A 19,739-nucleotide genomic window follows, 5' to 3' on the forward strand; every position below is an offset into this window, starting at 1 on the left:
GAGCTTCCCTTTCTATAGTGTGCTGACTGGAACTTCAGGGTCCTGGAGGAACCTGGCAATTCATCCCAGTCTGTTTTCTTTCGATGCTGCAGGATTTGAGGGTGAGCGCCAACCACCAGAAAGTACCAGTCACCCACTTCTTTCTTTCTGTGGGAAGATGTCTAATAAATCCCTCTCCTACATAAAGAATCCTAAACAGAGAGTACAAACAACTGAAAAGAGTTGAGCATGGTGCAGGTCTCAGAAAGCAGGCACACTCTGTAAGTTCCAGGCTAATCAGGGCTACACAGTAGACAGCCCTTTCTTTAAAAAAATGCAAATGCCTAGAATCCAGACTGAAATACTTCCTTCTCAGCAAAATAACTGTTCTGATACCTGAGTATGTTTCAGGCTGTTAATATAAAGGAAACAAGACAAAAGGTTTTGTTAATAGTAAGGGACAAGAAAAAGTTCTGCAAATTTACAAATTTCTCAGTTTCACTAAAGAAAAAAATGCTTTTAGCTAACATTACTGTGTATGCATGGGAAAGAATCTCACTACTAACTCAGCCTGGAATTGGACTCATAATGATTATCCTTTCTCATAATCCAATGTTCTAGGATTACAGATTTTGGTCCCTGATCTCAAGAGTATTACATGTGTACATTATTCAGTATATCTGGTTGAAAATCTTTTAAATACTAATTAAATATCACCAAAAATAATGAGAACCACAGCAAGATATAAGTATAAATGCTTATTTAAATGAAAATGTAAAAGCACATAGCACGCACACACACACACCAGCAGACATTTCTGAAAGCAAAAGTAAACTAAGTCTTACATGCAGCATTTGTTATTTGCAGACAGAGCAGAATTCTCCTGTAGAATCGCTGATCGGGAAACACCATTGAAGCCACCCTGAAGTTCCAAGTGTAGGTGATCCAAAAGGTAGCGCATGAATTCGTGAGCATCTTGCTGCTGATAACCCCTTGAAGTAAACAAAAAGAGTGTGTGGGAGGCTCCCCTGCCCATAAACATGAATGACTGCAGCCCCGTGCTCACAAGCATGCCTCCGATCCCCACACGTGACACAGATGTCTCTGAATTTCAAACAGAGCTAAATGGAGCTGTAGTGATTTCCACTGACCTCTCCACTTCAGCATAAATTAAGGAACTAATTAGGAGAGGGATGGCATGAGACTCACCTACAGTCCTACAAGAGACAACACACAAATTTTCACCTCTTATATGGACCCACCCTCCATGGGTTCTCTCCAGAAAGGACCTAAATCTTTAATCTAACCTGAAAGCCATGACTAAGTTTCACTAAAAGAAGTAAAAAATTTAGAATACTTATACATGTTTCAAAACTCTTCAATCCAAGAATTAAAGTTATTTGGGCCTGGTAGGGAGAAAGCTCCCTGTCAGTCTCTGCATGAGGGCCTGAGTGCAGTCCCCAGAACCATGTGAGAAACATCACCTCACAACATGAGGGTGGGGGACATAAGAACCTCCTGAAGCTCCTAGGGCTCCCTGGCCAGGTCAACCAGTCTAGCTCAAGCAGGCTGTCTCATCTCAAACAGAAAAAGGAAGGAAGGAGGAAGTTAATTTTTAAAAAGTTTAAATTTTTAAACTAATTTTAAAAATTAATACCAAGCTGGAAGATGGCGACACATGCCTTTAATCCCAGTATGCAGAAGGCAAGGTGGATTCTCGGTGAGTGCGAGGCCAGCCTGAACTACAGAGAGAGTTCCAGGACAGAAACCCTGTCTCAAAAAACAAACAACAACAAAAACGACCAGATATCAATCCTTGGTCTCCACAAGTGTGTACACACAAAATGAGTTCAAGATATATAATATTCTGTAACTTCCATCTTTTGGGCTAGAAGAGTATGTTTTCTTAAAAATGCATTGACTCACTGAACACAACTATGCACCACCCTAAACTTGAATACACATAGCAACATGTTCTTACATACTTCTTACATTGTATTTGGGAGAGGAGACTTCATGGAATTCTTACACTAATCCACTAATCCAGATCAATGACTAGTGAACAACAATGAAGAGATCCAAAAGCAAACAAAAAAACCAAAACAATGATATATAAAATGTGTTCTAAAACTATGACAGAAAAGTATCCTATACACCTTTCACAATTAAGGTCCTCCTTAAATGGTAAATCTGTTCTGGTGACGTTTAAAGAGTCACTGAGACAAATTCTCTTTCCATCATAGTTTCCCTTAAGATATATTGTTGCCCTTTCCTAGAAATTACAAACTAAGGGCAGTCTCATTAATTAATGGAACTTCAAAATTAGAAGTCACTTTATTCACTGCAGTTTGCCTTAAACATAAAATATAAAATTAGCAACTATCAACGTATGTTCAAATACTTCTAAAGTTAGTATGATTCAAACTGTCAAGTTAGCTAGGAGGTGGAAGTGCTCGCTTTGATCCCAGCACTCAGAAGGCATAAGCAGGAGGGTCTCTGTAAATTCAAGGTTAGCGTGGTCTACAGTCCCAAGAAAACCAGGGCTATATAGAAACACTGTTTCAAAAAACAAAAATCAAAATAAACCATCAAGTGTATATCCAAAGCTGGTAGTTCATCTACATAAAAAGGCTGGGCTTTAAACCAGTTCAACACAACACCCACTTATTTTCATGACTGGAAGGTAAGATCAGTATTATCTGCAAGTCTACAAAAATTTCACTCTTCCCAAAATAATTTAAATTACTTTCTTTCTAAAATATACATCCCAAGTCAATACCTTACAATAATTTCTATTTTCACCAGGTAAACACATATTCCTTTACAAAACAATCTGCCTGGTGTATGTTAAGGAATTCCCAATTATACTATGATTTCTAATTATACTATGATTTCAGTGCACAATCAACTGTTCTGGAAAGGTAAATTGAGAGTTTGTTTAAAAATTTGAAATTTAGCAAAATCAAAATCATTGCTTTTTTTTCTGATCCTGAATTTTAAAATGCATTTACACTACATCCCTTCAGAAGTACATGGATAACCCAGCACTAGGAGGTAGAGGCAGGGAGCCCTCAAGCTCAAGGACAGCCTATTCTACATAGTGAAATCCAGGACAGTCATGGTCACATAGTGATACCCTGTCTCAAATAAGTGAAAAAAAGAAAGTAAAAATTAAAAAAAGAAATATGGCTGGGTGGTAATGGTGTATACATTTAATCCAAGCACTTGGGAGGCAAAGGCAGATCTCTTTGAGTTTGAGGCCAGCAAATTCCAGGATAGCCAGGGCTACACAGAGAGACCCTGCCCCAGAAAAGTAAAAATAAAAAGATTTATTTTATTCCATGTATATGAATGGTCACATGCATGTCTGTGCACCAAGTGAATGTCCGGTGCCCATGAAAGTCAGAAATAGTTGATTAATCCCCTGGAACTGAATTTACCAGCTGTGTGAGCCACCATGTAGGTGCTGGGAATAAAGCCAGATCCTCTGCAAGAACAAGTGTTCTTAACCAATGAGCATTCTAAAGTACTCAATAATTAATTTTATTTTAAAGACTTTCAGATAAGTCAATGAGTCTGTTAAGTATTATTTAGCATCTTATTTTCTCAGTTGTTTCCCAGTTATACAATCCAGGCTTCAAAATCCTCTTTAGCTAATTAGATTTCTCTTGCTTTGTAATTGGGTAAATGACATGCACATTGTATGTTTCAGAGGTGTCACCAGTAATTGCTTGTGAACTAAGGAAGAAATGGGTTATAAAGACCCAAATTTAGTCTCTGTGACAGACCAGGATTAAAAGACTAAAGAAAGTAACAAAGGTTTCAATAGTAATGAGGTTCTTTACAATTGTTAGACCTAAGAGTATCCTCTTCCTTGATGCATTCAGAAAGACTAACAGAAAATTTGTCAAAATGATGTGAGAAATCACACTGCAAATACTGGAAACTCCTAAAGAACCTAGAAGTGTCCTGAGACATGCTGATGGGAGCAAGCACTGGGGACAAAGGAGCAACAACTTGTGACACATGAAGACACACATGTTAAAGACAAATCACTGTTCTGATAAAGAATAACCAGACGAACAGTCATCTCTGGGGTGCCTGGTCAGGTATGAGAGTAAACATTCTAAATATTGTGTTACTATATATTAGCACTGCCTAAACAAAGAATAATCTACAATAATGAGGAGTCAGAGGATAAGAGCAGCCAGGTGTGGTGTGGTGGACACTTGCATTCCTGAGCAGGTGGATCACCAAATCCAGACCTGCTGAGAAAACTGAGTATGACCTCATCTCACAGGAAACTGAGGCAGGAGGCTCAGGGCAACCTAATGAGATCCTGTCTCAAACTAAAAAGACTAAGGACATAGAGCACTTGCTTATGTGCAGGGCCCCAGTTTCAATCCCTAATACCACACGTGAAAACAGGAGTAAGATAGCTGTGTGTAGTGGTGCACACCTTTAATCCCAGCACTCAGGAAGCGGAGGCAGGAGGAGGATTTCTCTGAGCTCAAGGCTAGCATGGTCTACAAGTCTGTTCCAGGACAACCAGGGCTACATGGAGAAACCTTGTCCAGAAAAAAAAAAAAGTTAAGGCATGCCTCTGCAAAGTCAATTAGTCTAGGATAAACAGCCTCTCAAATACCTAAAACATATTAAAAGTTTTCTTTTTCTTTGGGTATGGGGATGGAACAAAGTCTTACTTTGTGTAGCCCACGTCAAACCTGCAATCCTGACTGAGTCCTGAGAGCACGGATGCAGATGTGTGCCATCACTCCTGTTGCATTAATGGCTCTTGACTGGATGACTTATTATGCTGTTTGCATACCTGGTAGAATGTTAAGTTCTATTCATATTTAAAGTATTTTAACATTCATAAAAGAATTATGTTATTCTTTTGGCCAAAACACTTGCAAAACTGAAGTATATTAAGCTATCTTTTGCCCAGTGTTGGTACTTTCATATAGAACATGGAAACAATAGAAATGAATGTTTACCAACAAATGCAGACGTATGTGTGCAATAGCACACTTCCTACTAGAACTAATGCTGTTTAAAAAGAACAGCACAGTATTTTAAAGTCTTCTTTCACAAATTTATCTCAAAAGATTAAAAATTATAAATGATCTTTTATACTGTCCAGAAACCTAAAAATCACTGACATATAAGGTGAAATCATTCTTCTGTGGTAATATTTGTTTGTGCTCTAACAAATAAAGCTTGCCTGAAGATCAAAGTGCAGAGTTAAGCCACACCAGTTAGCCATAGAGGCCAGGCAGTGGTGGCACACACCTTTAATCACAGCACTGGGGAGGCAGAGGCAAATGACTCTCTGTGAGCTCAAGGCCACACTGGACTACACAAAATTGATCCAGTATAAAAGAGAAACAGAGCCAAGTGGTGGTGGTTCACACCTTTAATCCTAGTATTTGGAACTCACATGCCTTTAATCCCAACACTAGGGAGGTGGAGGCAAGATGGGATGTGTCTAGGCAGAGAGAGGAATATAAGACGGGAGGAGATAGGAGCTCAAGGCATTCAGTCTGAGAACTTGTGGAGACAGGATACCCCATTCAGTCCAAAAATTTCATAGTAGTAAGAATTCTAGTGGTTAGCTGCTCTGCATCTCTATCTTTCAGTTTTCACCCCTTCATATTTGACTCTGGGTTTTTATTATTAAGACCAATTAGAATTCACACTACATTTTCCCATTCCTTATGTAAGTTATAACAAGAACTGAATTTTTTTCAAAAAAAGTTATGTTTTAGGAAGTTGAGGCAATCAGGTTGTTCATGAAAGCAGAAATCGAAGTAAATATGAGATGCAAGTGAATACCACATGACCTGATTTAATTTCTAAAAAGACTTCCATGGAGTAAATAAGCTAGATCCTAAAGAAAAGTCTGGACCAAAGGACAAATAGACAGCAAGAGCACAAGGTAAACCCACGCTGATGGAAGCATGAGTGACAGAGGCTAAGTGAAAGACCATCTAAATTACAAGAGTCCAAACATTGACCCAGCAAGTCTGCAGTCAGATAGTTATACATACATGTACACAAGCTGTTCACCTCAGCAAAACACATGCACATATTTAGAAACAAATCAGGAAAGGGGTTATTTATAGAATCACTTATTTTTAAAGTTAAGTACACTTGAGCATGTACAGAGATTATCACTGAAAGCACACCTCCAGGTTTATAACTCAGTGCTGTAAGGTGATGATCTCTATCTTTCAACAAAGGGAAGTTCTTTGAGTATACAAAAGTAGGGAACAATCTCAATTACTGTAGAACCAGAAAGCCCAGCTGATGCTCAACAGTAAATAGGGAAACATCAGTATTCTTATGTATCAGAAATCACCCCAGAGATTGAGTAAATTTCTCAACCTGGTTATCTCTTCTGAAGTTTTCATTTATCAGTAGAAATACTAAAATCAGTAAATTCAACAGTTAAATTAAACCATGCTCACAGTTGGGCTATAGAACCCAGAAAGGGCAGTGGTGAGGTAATGTTTGGAGAAAAGCAGATTGCACTGTATCAAAAAAGGGGTGTGTCAAACAGTCAAGATGAAAAGATGAAGGAAATGCACCACACGTCACTCAAGTCACATCCACTAAGAACCAGCTCCTAACACTTCTAATTTGGTCAGACTATCAGGGTAGATGTAGAAGACCAAGCAAGCTGCTTCTCTACTTTGACTTCTCTAAACTTAGGGAAAACATGTCCTGACTTGGCTAAAATGCTTTGTTGCTTGGTTTTTAATAAGGATAAAGTAATTAGGGTTCTCCACATAGTAAACATTCAATAAATGGGAACTACAATGATATTTAAAGTTCAAGCCTGGTGAGTGGCATCTGAGCTGTCATTTCTGCTTTTCCTGCTTAGAGTCAGGAGATTTCTTAGGAGTCTCTTCTGAGAGGAGACTTAAAGACCAGGATCAACAGCAGTTAAATCAGACACTCAAAGGCTAGCTCATTTGGTAAGCAGTGAATTACAAGGCTTTGATTTTTATACCTTTTACACATCTCTATTATATATTGTTAAATTTCACTACAATGTGTGGTTTTTAAACAAAGGATATATGCAAAGTACCAAATGACTTCTAAGAGCTATAAATTGCTTCAAAGAAATAGCCAAATGTGGCAAACACTGGCATACCATACATCGGTAATAATCCAAATTCTCTCAGGGATGACTAAACCAAGAGAGTCAGGACAGCTACCAGAGAGAATGAACAGGTGGCTTAAGTAGGATTGGCCCTGCTGTCTCCCAGAGTGTGACTCACAGTCAACCTGGACAGCACGGTACCTAAGTGGTATTACAGACTGAACCTGTGGCCTCACACACATCAGGCTAGTGTTCTACCAAATGAGCCCCACCCTCACTTCATTCTTTAAGCTGATGATAAGAAAGCACGTGATGACAATTATTTCTCTGTGAGACTTGAAAGAATCAGGGCTGGAGATATGCATGGCTCAGAGCACTGGCTGGTCTTCTAGAGGACCCAGGTTCAATTCCCAGCACCCATATGACAGCTTACTCTAGTTCCAGGGGATTCAACACCCTCAACCCTCAGAGACATACATGCAGGCAAAACAATGAACACAGAAATAAAATTTTTAAAAAAGAAAAAAAGACTTGAAAGAATCAAGGAACGTTTGTGGTCTGTTACATTTTCCTAGCACACATGGACTACTTATAGGGGACTTTAAATGAGGTTTACTCTGTGCTATATGCTTATCTAATAAAGGCACTGCTAGAAGCACCCGTAGTAGCACCAGTTTATAAGAAGCCGAGGAACAGCAGAAAGGACACAGATGTCTTACGCGCCCTTCAGTACCTACCTGAAGTTAGGCATGATCTTCCAGACAACATAAAACAAGGACTCAGGACTAAATGCAGTCTGGCTGCCTTGCCATAAAGCACACAGTGTCTTCCTAAACTCTTCTACTAGAGACCTGGAAAAGAGGGGGGTGATAGCTTTAGCATCCACGAAAGGCCATTATTTCAACACATATGGCTCAACTGTATAAATGCAGTAAAACATAAGGACTTTTCAAGGACTTAATCTTCTGAACTCAGCCTGATATCTATGTAAGAGCATTTTTAAAACAATAGTAGTATTGTTGACAAAACTAATTTTAACTACATTATCTCTGAGTATATAAATGTACTATCATTTTGTTCACTGAATTCAAAGGAAACATATAAAACAGTTAAGCAGTGGTTAACTTGCAAATTACTTAAACATGTTCACTTAAAAACGTAAACAAGCAACAGAATGTCCCCATCTCCTGCATGTTTCCTTCTTCCTTGAAGGGGCCTTCCAGATTGGACTGATTCATCTCTGCCTCAGACAGTAACACGTGGTCACAGGACTTCAGGCTTTAACTCTACACACTGACCCTTAAACCCAAATGTAGAAGAGACTTTGACGATTTTTGGTGTTTGTGTCAGGATCTCACTATGTACTCCTGGCTATCTTGGACTTGCTACATAGTCAAGGCTGCCCTCAGACTCAAACACCTCTGCTTCTGATGGGATTACAGGTGTGCCCACCATGCCCAGCCTTTATGACTTTTTATTCAGGTTTTCTCATTTCTGACAGGAACTTCCTACTGGGCATCTTCTGGTCACTTCACAGTGACTATGTGCAAAGCTGCTCCAGTTCCTACTACTCCGTGCTCTCCTAGCTCTCCCCCCAACAGTCATTCTTCACTTTTTTAATTAATCAGATGAACTCCTAGAATAAAAACCTGGGAGTATGCCACTTCTGGGGGAATTTCCTCAGGAAAAAGAGTAGTCCTTAGCAGCCCCTTCTTTTCCCCATAGCTAGGATCTGGGACTATGTGGACAAAAGCCACTCCCCTGAATAAGAAGGAGCCTAATGACTTTGCAAAATAGTTCTTGACAGATAATCTCCTAAATTTATAGGAGAAAACAAAACCATAGATACATAAGTTACAGTTAATTTTGATTCTTCTGTGCAATTAGTTAAACTGATAAACTCTGAATTCAACTACTAAATCTGGCAGTATAGTCAACCACTCCTGGGTACTTGACTGAAGGTTTCTCTGACAGCAAACCATATACACTGGCCTATCTCCCAAGAGACACTGGAACAGCCAGAAGGTGCCCTCTTAGCCTTCCTTGCAGCTGGAACAAAGTACATGGCCTGGGTTCTGGACATTTGAAGCAGGAGTTAGGTGACACAAAAAAGAAGAGACAGCACCAAATCCTTTATGGAGGTGGCAGAAGAGAAGCACCACCCCAAATCCAGGGGCAGAAGCAACAGCTGCAATGTCCTTAGAGGGCAGTTCTGTGCATGACTGTGGCTGTGGTGCTAGCTTTGACCTGATTTTCAAGACATCCAGTAATGCAGACTCACCAACAGTTCTTCAGTAAATTCTCTTTTTGACTTAATCAGCCAGACAAATTCTAAATAACACCAATACACCCGGTACTGTTAGTGCTTCTCTTAACTTCTGCATACATGTATTTCCCCTTTATTCCCCCTGCTGTTTCCTTTGACACAACGCAAGTTCCCTAAATGCAGGCACTTTCCTACTCATCCTATATGTTGTCACCAAAGGAAACTCCCTTTACACACCACATGACCCCTTCTCTATGATGGGGCTCTATCTGCATTACACAATATTCTAACATATTCTCTCTCCTCTCTCCTCTCTCTCTCTCCTCTCTCTCTCTTTTCTCTCTCTCTCTCTCTCTCTCTCTCTCTCTCTCTCTCTCTCCTCCCCCCCTCACTGAGGGCAGTGCCTCATAAATGGCCTTTCAAAATTAGTAGGAAAGAAGTGTGTGTGGGAGTGAAACAGGCTGGCAGGAAAAACATTACACACATGGGTAAGGTATATCTTATTCAGTAATGGTATGGAAAAGATACACTTAAAAAAAAAAGATACACTATTCTACTAATGTAACATAGCAGATCTTCTGAGCCCCAGATGGGCAAAGCTGCAGTGAATCTACATATAAAATGGTCCTTGATAACCACTTCTGTTTTTAACCTCTCCAGATTAACTCAAATTGGCTATTAACTTTATCATCCCAAACAGGCTTAACTAACACATCAGTAACAGATCCACAGATTAAGACGAACTTGCAATATTTATCGATGTCCATACCTGGAAGCCTGTGCACACACACGTCTGCAAAGGCTCAAGTGCAGCACTAGCTATGCTTCCCATTATAATAAGCAGAAATGTAAGGAAACAAGATTATGAGCTAGATTAACACAATATTAGAAGAGCTTTATAAAATCTACTCATTAGCTCAAATAATCTAAAAATCACCCGAGAAATTCATGTTTGCGGCTCAAAGCTAGAAAGGACATTTCTGATAACTCACACATTGTTGTCCCCTTGGCTCCTGGTGTGGTATGTTCGCCTTCCTGCTGTTTTTCCATTCCTTAATTCCACAGCAGGCAGTTCTTTGAAATAACAGCAGAACTGCTCAATGTTACTATTTTAAAAGGAAGTGAAGAAAATTATTTTTTAAAAAAAATTTAAAGGATGGTTAAAAAAAGGTTCTACAAAATCTACACAAGAATTTTCAAAATATAATCTTTCACTTGCCTCATTATACAGTACTCGGGGCAGTTCTAGTTCACTAAGCTTCACTGCTGCCCCTCACTCTAAGAAACAGCAGATATACAACTCCATGGGAATGAACAAACGACTCAAAAGTAAACCTCTCTTTAAAACTCCCTTGTCCCTTCTTCCTTCCCCTCCCCTTCCTCTTCATTCCTTCTTCTTCACTCTTCTCAGGCATGCACCAGCACAGCCAGTATGTTTGCTGGGGACTGCCATGGCCTGATGTCTGCTTGGGGTGCTCCCTATCAACTGAGCTACACCCCATCTTCTACTAGTCTCTTTCAGGGTGCTTGTTTCCAGGTATTCAATAAAATAATTCCACCAAAGAAAACAAACCATGGAAACAATCACATTATTTAGATGTGCTATATAATCATAAGGAAAAATTAGAAGTAACTAATTTCTCTGAGGAAAAATAGGCGAGAGGGAAGACAAAACCTCTAAGGCAGATTCAGTGTGGCTCTGCTCTGACTGGGAAGATAACTGACTTCCCCTTGTTGCCTCATTAAAGTCTAAAAGTGTAAAATTTTAAAGCAGTTCTTCCGCTGAGGCCAGCCCTATGGCCACTTCTTTTACCCCTCTCTTACTCTGTGATGTTCTCATGGAGACTTAACTAGTGGCTGAAAGAGGCTCTGAACCAGGTTCCCGCAGCCTAGGGTCTACAGATTACAAGCCTATTGGCCAGATACGTCCCTCAAGCCAGGGAAGTTTTATATTTTCAACTAAGTTTTTTTGTTTGTTTGTTTTAAACTTGTCTTTTCCTTCTCTAACCGGAGTTTGACTATGTTATCCAGGCTTGAGCTGGCAATCTCCTTTGCCTTAGCTTCCTGAGAAGCTGAGATGGTAATGCATCTACCATTAACATCTGCCTTGAGTTTTACATGTTTAAAACCTATTTTTTTTTAAAAAAAAAAAAAAAAAAAGCTAGGAAATAGTTGAGGGAAATAAAATAGGAGAGAAACATGTACACATGGCCTAAAATAGTTTCTATCCCATCTTTCAAACAGACGTGTCCTGATCCCTCACTGTAGCCATTCAAAAAGCAAACAGAAAAAGAGCTAACGATGATTTTCTAACAAAAAAAAAAAAAAAATGCTTGAAGGCATTTAGACAGATAACATGATTTACTCTTCCCTCCTACTATGTGCAGTAAGAACCATTTTCTCAATTTTACTGATGAGGAAGTAGTGTTTGAGGCAGAAGACAGTCTCTGAACACTTGGTCTGTAATGTCAGATATGTAAACGTCTGTAGCATTCATTACCTGAGTGACTGGAGGATAGCATTCATGAAACATGTGTTGCCCAAATTCCGGAGACCTGTGGCACAGATGGCAGTCGCACTTCCCTGTAACATGGAAAAAGAAGCCATAAGCACTGCCGAGGATGGTTCACGGTTTCAAACACCAACGCTAAGCCAAGGTCTCTGCTTGAAACTCTAGTGCCATGCCTATATGGAAGCCCAGTGCGTATCTCCAGACAGCCTCTCTAGGTAATGTGAGGGCATGGATATTTTAGTATCTGTTTCAGAGAAAATAAGCATCAACAAGTACCACAGATGCAAGAAAATGGGGAAATACATTTTAAGTTGATACATTTATTTACAAGATTCTACTAAAAATATAAATTGAAAATCACAAACATGCAAACCTCAACTTTTAGCTGAAAAGCATACTTAAGTGACAGATGTGTTCTTAGCAATGAGTATGAACCATAAAACACAACCTGAAATTCTTAAAGACAGAAGCTTGGTTCTCTAAAGTTCTACAAATGCCCCAAGATATATGAATACTATACCAGGAGGTAAATCCTCCAGTCCAACCCAAACATCTCTGCCTGTAATTCAGATGGCTAATACAGCACCTTTGCCATTTAAAACTTTAGGCATAGGTCCAGTGACAGCAAAGGGTTAATTAAATTCAAGGCAAAAATACTGCTGGGTCATTAAAAAATATGTAGTGACTCTGTTAATTTGAGTGGTTTCCAAAATGTGGATGAATACTTCCATGGTGAAATTACATTAATGAAGAAGCCCCGAGGCAAACAAACAAACAAACAAACAAAAAAAAAAACCCACACACACAAAAAAAAGTTCGGACCAATAGAATCTAGGGAACTATACTCAAAAGAGTTTTGTGTCAACTTAACACAAGCTAGAGTCATCAGAGAAGTGAACCTCAAGAAAATGCCTTCTTGAGACGGTAGGTAAGCCTATAGGGCATTTTCTTAAGTGGTGATTGATGCGGAAGGCCATGGGCAGGTGATCCTGGTGTCTATAAGAAAGCAGGCTGAGCAAGCCAGAGAGTAAGCCAGTAAACAGCATCCTCCATGGCCTCTGCATCAGCTCATCTCCAGGTTCCTGCCCTGGCTTCCTTCGATGAAGAACTGTGGTGTGGAAGTGTAAGCAGAACAAACCCTTTCCTCCTGTGGTTGCTTTTGTCGTGGTGTCTCATCAGGACAATAGGAACCCTAAAACGGGAACACTACCAGAAGGAAGCAGGCTTTCAGCATCACAGAAGGCCTGAATAAGGACTAAGAGTGAACTGCTTGGGCAGGGTGTGCAGGGTGTGGTGAGCCACGCCTTTAATCCCAGCACTCAGAGGCAAAGGCAAACTGGTATTTTAGTTCAAAGCCAGCCTGGTCTAGAAAGTTCCAGGCTGGCCAGGACTACATAGTGAAACCCTATCTCAAACAAACAAAAAACCGTGAACTGCTTGCAGAGTGGTAAACGCCTTTAATCCCAACACTGGGGAAGCAGAGGCAGGCAAAGCTCTAAGTGAGGCCAGTCTTGCCTACAAAGAGAGATCTAGGATAGCCAGGGCTACATAGACCATCTCCAAAGGAGGGGAGGGGTGTTTTATAAGTGGCAAACATTTTTGCAAAACACTTCAAGACACATTAATAAAAATTTATAACAGGTCAAAGCGCAGTTGTTAGAGCTCTAACAGTGATGAGATCTTAATTCTTGCGTAGGAACAATTTTTCATTACTTACATTTACTTTTAATAACTTGCTGTTTAGTGATGAGTTTTCCAATAATTTTCTTTTTCTATGCCTGTCAGCTGTAAAAGCTGAGCTATTAAAATATAAACAGACAGTTAAAAGACACTAATGAATACATGATATGCAGCAAGCTAAAGGACAAACCCAGATTGCCCTCAACATCTAAGGTAGAGTCCAGCCTGGCTGCTTTGTGAGGTCATCAAGTGACCAGTCAGGCCCACTAGTATCTGAAGCGATCTGAGACTTTTCACTCCCTGGAAATCCCCACTGCTCCTCCACAGCAGGGGGAGAGCCGATGCTACTCCCAACAATGGTTAGGAGTTGTGGTCTGTAAGATACGAGTTCCCCCCTGACAAGAGACTATGAAGCTTCAAAATTCAGATCTGTTGCTTGTGACAAAAGGAAAACCCTGATCTTACACAATGGATAGGAAACTTAACAGTTATTCTCAAATAATATGCTGCTTCTTTCTTATTTCTTTCTTTCTTTCTTTCTTTCTTTCTTTCATTTTTCGTTCTTTCTTGATCTGGAAAAGGTGTTGAATCTCAGTTTGCCTCAGTGGACTGCCTTCTGTCCACTGTGAGGCATGAAGCAGCACAAGGACACAGGCATGGATAACCTCACTCAGCTGATTTAGTTATACAGCAAAGGACATTTCAAAATAAATCCTTACTGCACTAGGAAATCTTTGCTTAAAATCCAGTTACTCCCATCCTCGCGGTATCTCCTTAGAGTCAGCAGGAGAAGTATCTGAAGGAATAAACATGTTGAAACAGAAGATATTTTTTCCTTTCTTATTCTGAAATATTCTACTAGTTTACGCTTATGAAATAAAGAGACACGCAGATGATATGTTTTCACAATACTTCCAATACACCAACTGCCAACATAAATCAGATGGACACAACAATGTGGGGACCTGTAAGGAGCCACCCAGATTCCATTTCAGTCAGCTGTCATATCATACAGCTTCAAAGGCATTGCTATGTGGATTTCTATTAATCATTTCAGTTCTGGGTCCTGGGAGTTTTATCTGAATAAGCAATTTGGCTACAGCAAGACAAGTTTTCAAGTAAATTCTTAGATTTCCTTAGGTCACAAAGCTCTTTGTAATTTCAACTTCTATGTACTTTTCTACCAAGAAGAAGAAGAAGAAATTGAGGTCCTATGTTGTGGTTTATTTGTGAAGTGCACACTCAAGACACTCGAACCTAACTTCTCTTTAAATACAGAAATCTGTTTCTCAAAGCTGATCTTCAGTATATTAAGCATAAACTTTTTAATGCCAAATATTTCTACAGTTATCTTAATGTCCTTTCATGACTCTTCCTTGCAACTACCAAATTCTTTCTTGTGAGTGAACTGAACAGCTTGTAGCTTTGTGGGTAGTAATTTAAAAACAGGCTCTTGGACCTTGGATATGGTTTACGGAAAGTACTGAATGAAATATGGGCAGAGTTTCAGAAATATAAACCCAAGGCTTTGTTTATTAACATTTCAACTGCATTCATATATCATGCTGGTAACCGAGTGGTCCCTCCCCTTTCCAGGACCCACTACTCACTTTTCCAAGTTCTGTAAGTGTTCTCTCACTTTCTGCACCAGGCCAAGCTTGGTGTCATTGACCACAAAATCGTCACAACGATAACTGCAAAGAAAATACTAATCAGTGTGTGTAAAAAGCTTGAGGAAAGCACACGAGCAAGCACTGAGATGCCTGACTACTGCCAGCAGTCACAGGCTCTGCAGGCCACTGTGCCAGCTAAGCTTAACGAGGATTTGGACTCCTCATGGAATGTTTTTAAGAGCCTTTCCTTAAAGCCACATAGGCAATGAACACTAGCATACTTTTTTACGGTTTTATTTAAAAAGCTCTACAGTGCTTCTTTTGAAATAAGCTGCTTCGTGGGCTACACTTTTGTTAGTAGAGCTATACAGAAAGGGAAACAAGAAGTGTCCATTTTCCCTGGTAGCATTAAACCACAGCTTACAATGATACTTCTCAACCCAAATTCATGAGGAATTTGGGGGAGGGAAAACCAAAGTGAAAAGTAGAGAAAAGGTAATCAACTTGTAGGGATATCTGCTGACAAAAACTTAAAAAATCATATTAAACATTTAACTACTAGAAAGAGAACTCTGGTGAATTGGAAAGATCCTCCAGTCCTCCCTAAACCTTTCAGTGCAGTGATAAGGCTTCAAGAAAAAAAAAATGTTTGCTGTATTTTTAAAAATGGATAGTTTATGTGGCCTCAAGTCAGGAAGTAAATAATACGGGGAATTACATAGAATAAACTTAGACTTGAGCATTAACATTTAGTTTTTTCCTGGAGGTCAGTTTTAACAAAAACTACTTGTAGACTAGGACTATGGTTTTTTTTTAATTTTTTGCTTTGTTTTTAATATGCAGCTTTGTATAAAACCACTTGTTTATTAAACACCAAAAAATAATAAAAATAGCATTCTGAGCAAACAAAATTTTGAAAGCTTAACAATTAATAAAAAAGTAGGTCATCTATAACAGAATCCCAAAATATGTCTCATATGTATGAAATTAATTGGTAAGAAATGGAAGTGATGGGAAAATAACTTAAGAAAACAATTACTCACAAGCATATGGCATGACAGCTATTCAAACCAGTGAGGACTTAGGTGAGTGTGTGAAGACTCCTGAGCACACACCCTTGTCAATCAGGAGTTCTCTAAGACAGCCCACACGTTCTCAGGGTCAACTCCTAACTTTCCCACAAACACTCAGAGCAAACTTTCACACCCTGGGACTATCGTTCTTTCTAGATTCAAGATGACTACAAGAGGTTTAATTATCCCTCCTCTCAGAATATGTATTAAGGTGGCCTTATCTTTGAAAAATCTGTGCTTCAAGCACTTGGTACCTCAGTGAACATTAAGCATTCCCTGAAGAATGAATTACATTTTTATTTTATGTTTCCATAAATAAATGTTTATCTTTTAGATAAAATAGTACAAAAGTGTTCAAAACAAAAATCACTCCAACTGCCAACATTCACCAGGAGATTCAGTCTGAGAGCATCTTCAGACCACAAGATGCTGCCACACATGTAACTGAGAAGTAAGCCTCTAACTGCTTCTTGAAGGTTGTTGCTTTGTTCAAAGAAACAAATGGTTTCAAATTAAGTAACTTTCTTCTTAAAGTATGGTTTTTGTTATGACAAGGACTCAGCCTAGGATATAAAATTACATTGGTTAAAGTAATATTTTTACATATTGAAATATACAGTTTTATAATCTTGCCTTGTTCTTAGCCAGCCTGGCTCAAGTAGGTCAAGTTGCTTCCTCTCTCTGAATGAGGCACTCTGCTAAATTGTAGATGGAGCTGCGCTACCGTGGCTAAACACCCACAGAACTGGACTCCCTTTCACAGTTTCATTAGTGCGTTTAACTTACAACTGGTGCAATGTCAAACCTTTCCCTATTAGCCACGGCTTCAGTCTGTTGAACTGTATTTTGATTTCATCCTTAGAATGGAGGAAATGACAGTGTACAGGCCAAGTGTTTGCATCATTTCTAGCCTTACACAGAACATCACCTATCATGCCAACAGAGTCTAATGACATTCCGAGGAAACAATGGAGAAATGTAGTATGTTTACATCAGCATGTTGTGCAGATAACACCAGTTACAGGAATACCTAAGTAAATTATGATTGATAAGCAAACTGAAATATCAAATATAATCATTTTCAAGATTAAGAATCGAGAGGCTGTGGAAATTTGCTGTTCAAGTGTGAGACCCTATGTTCATAGACAGAATCCATATAAAAATAGCATGGTAGTCCAGGCGGTGGTGGCACACGCCTTTAAACCCAGCACTCAGGAGGCAGAGGTAGACGGATCTCTGGGAGTTTGAAGCCAGCCTAGTCTACAAGAGCTAGTTCCAGTACAGGCTCCAAAGCCACAGAGAAACCCTGTCTCGAAAAACAAAAACAAACAAAAAAAATTGCATGGTAGCATGAGACTATGATCCCAGTACTGTGGACTGAGAGGGGTGGGCACAGAGATGAGAGAATATTGAGGGCTTCCCTAGACTAGGTACAGCAAGCTGTAGGTTCAAAAAACCTACATGATGAAGAGCAACAAAGGAGGACTTCTAATACTGATGCACACAAAGGCAAGCTCAATCATAGATATATGTGTGTTTATGCATACACTAAACACACAAAAAGAAATTTGTTTTTTCAAAACAGGGATTCTCTGTGTAGCCTTGGCTGTCCTGGTAACAGCTTTGTAGACCAGGCTGGCCTTGAACTCAAGAGCTCTACCTGCCTCTACCTCCCAAGTGCTGGATTAAGGGTGTATGTCACTATGCTAAACCTACTTAAATTTTTTTCAGAATGGGGGGAAATTTTAATATTCAGATAAAGATACACTATTGAGACATAAATCAAGTAGAGATTAGAAAAATAAAAATATTAAAGGTGGCTTATCACAAAGTAAAGAACAGTAATTACAATTTGCTACAAAAAAATGTATAAAATGTATAAAAATGTATAAAATGTATAAAAAACTTCTTGAGCCAGGCAGTGGTGGCTCACGCCTTTAATCCCAGCATTTGGAAGGCAGAGATAGGTGGATCTCTGTGAGTTCAAATCAGCCTGGTCTACAGAGCAAATTCCAGGACAGCCAGGTATGTTACACAGAAAAACCCTGTCTCAAAAAAAAAAAAAAACTTTTTGAAATAATAAATCACACAAATAAGAATTTTTCAGAAAATGCATTTTAACATAAAAAGTTGCCCTTAGGTAAAAAATAAATAACTGAAGAAATTAGCCACAACCAATGACTTCAGAAAATAGGATGATTTTCAGAGGGCATGGATAACCAATTAGTTATCCAATACCAAGTGATAAGCCCTGAGATCATATACATACTGAGCAATCCATATTTATGTATTTAGGAATACACATATATATGCACATATGTATATATGCAACAATTAAAGAAAAAGAGGCCATGAATTTGAGAGAAAACAAAGAGACTGCACGGAACGAGTTGGAGGGAGAAAAGGGAAATGCGGAAAATAATAGGAGTATAATTTCAAAAAAATAAAGTTAGTATTAAAAACAAGAAAGGGGGGATGGAGAGATGGCTCAGAGGTTAAAAGTACTGGCAATTCTTACAGCTGTCCTGAGTTCAATTCCCAGCAACCACATGGTGCCTCCCAGGTACCTATGATGAGATCTGGTGCCTTTTTCTGGCATGCAGGTATGCAGGCAGGCAGAACACTGTATACAAAATATATAAATCTTTATTTAAAAAAAAACAGTAAGAGGTACTGAGGTTGGGCATTAGTGGTGTATATCTTTAATCCCAGCCCTTGGAGGCAGAAGCAGGCAGACTGGATCAGAATGAGACCAGCATGATCTACATACTGAGTTCCAGGTCAGTCCAGTCAGGGTTACATAGCCATGGATGGATGGATGGATGGATGGATGGATGGATGGATGGATGGATGCAGGGTAAGAGGCACTACTCAGTTGATACTTGGGTATGCTGTGTCTCATATTATGCACAATTTTATATAAAAAATACCTTCATTTATCAGCAACCTTAACAAAAAAATTGATCACAGGTAAGAGCTCTTAGCCTAGCAGTGCAGTGCCTCTATGTGGTCCCAGCACTTCAAAGTGAGACAAATCAAAATCATGCTATCAACATTTTAAGATTTGTTTTCACGATTGTCACTTTCAGATAGGTAAGAAAACTTTCTATCAAGACAATGTTCTATCAGAAATTTGGATTTCTTACTACTGTTTCCCTTTTTAATTTGTTCCACCATGATGTACTTACTGCAAATATCTGTGATCTCCAATCACTTGCATATCATGGTGGCAGTGATTAAAAGTGTTTAGGATAAATACACAAATGTGACTCATCACAGTTTACAGAATTATCAAAATAAATAGAAAATATTGAGTTAATGACCACATTTTTCTGCCAACATTGGCTGTTTGTGTTGCGGAAGAGTTTACCAATGCTTATCCTGATGTCAGTCAGACAAGGAGTGTTGACACCCACCCACATGTAAGGCCAGCAGTCAAGAGGCTAAAGCAGGAGAAACATGACTTGGAGGCCGGCCTAAGCTACACATCAAGACCCGGTATCAAGTA

At 39.2% G+C, this 19,739-nt stretch overlaps 1 protein-coding gene across 7 annotated transcripts in view; it reads right to left on the reverse strand.

Annotated features, from left to right (window-relative positions):
* The window catches only part of Usp3 (ubiquitin specific peptidase 3), a 76,966-nt gene that overhangs the window by 15,062 nt on the left and 42,165 nt on the right, over positions 1-19,739 (reverse strand). For all 7 annotated transcript variants that reach the window (XM_038324431.2, XM_038324430.2, XM_042054815.1 and 4 more), the window contains 6 exons: positions 15,156-15,239; positions 13,583-13,664; positions 11,854-11,936; positions 10,346-10,459; positions 7,825-7,938; positions 825-971 (listed from right to left, as the gene is read on the reverse strand). In XM_038324431.2, coding sequence (XP_038180359.1) covers positions 825-971; positions 7,825-7,938; positions 10,346-10,459; positions 11,854-11,936; positions 13,583-13,664; positions 15,156-15,239 — 624 coding nt within the window. The remainder of the gene's footprint in view (positions 1-824; positions 972-7,824; positions 7,939-10,345; positions 10,460-11,853; positions 11,937-13,582; positions 13,665-15,155; positions 15,240-19,739) is intronic.

This window comes from Arvicola amphibius, chromosome 3, assembly GCF_903992535.2.
Source record: "Arvicola amphibius chromosome 3, mArvAmp1.2, whole genome shotgun sequence".
NCBI classification, from domain to species: domain Eukaryota; kingdom Metazoa; phylum Chordata; class Mammalia; order Rodentia; family Cricetidae; genus Arvicola; species Arvicola amphibius.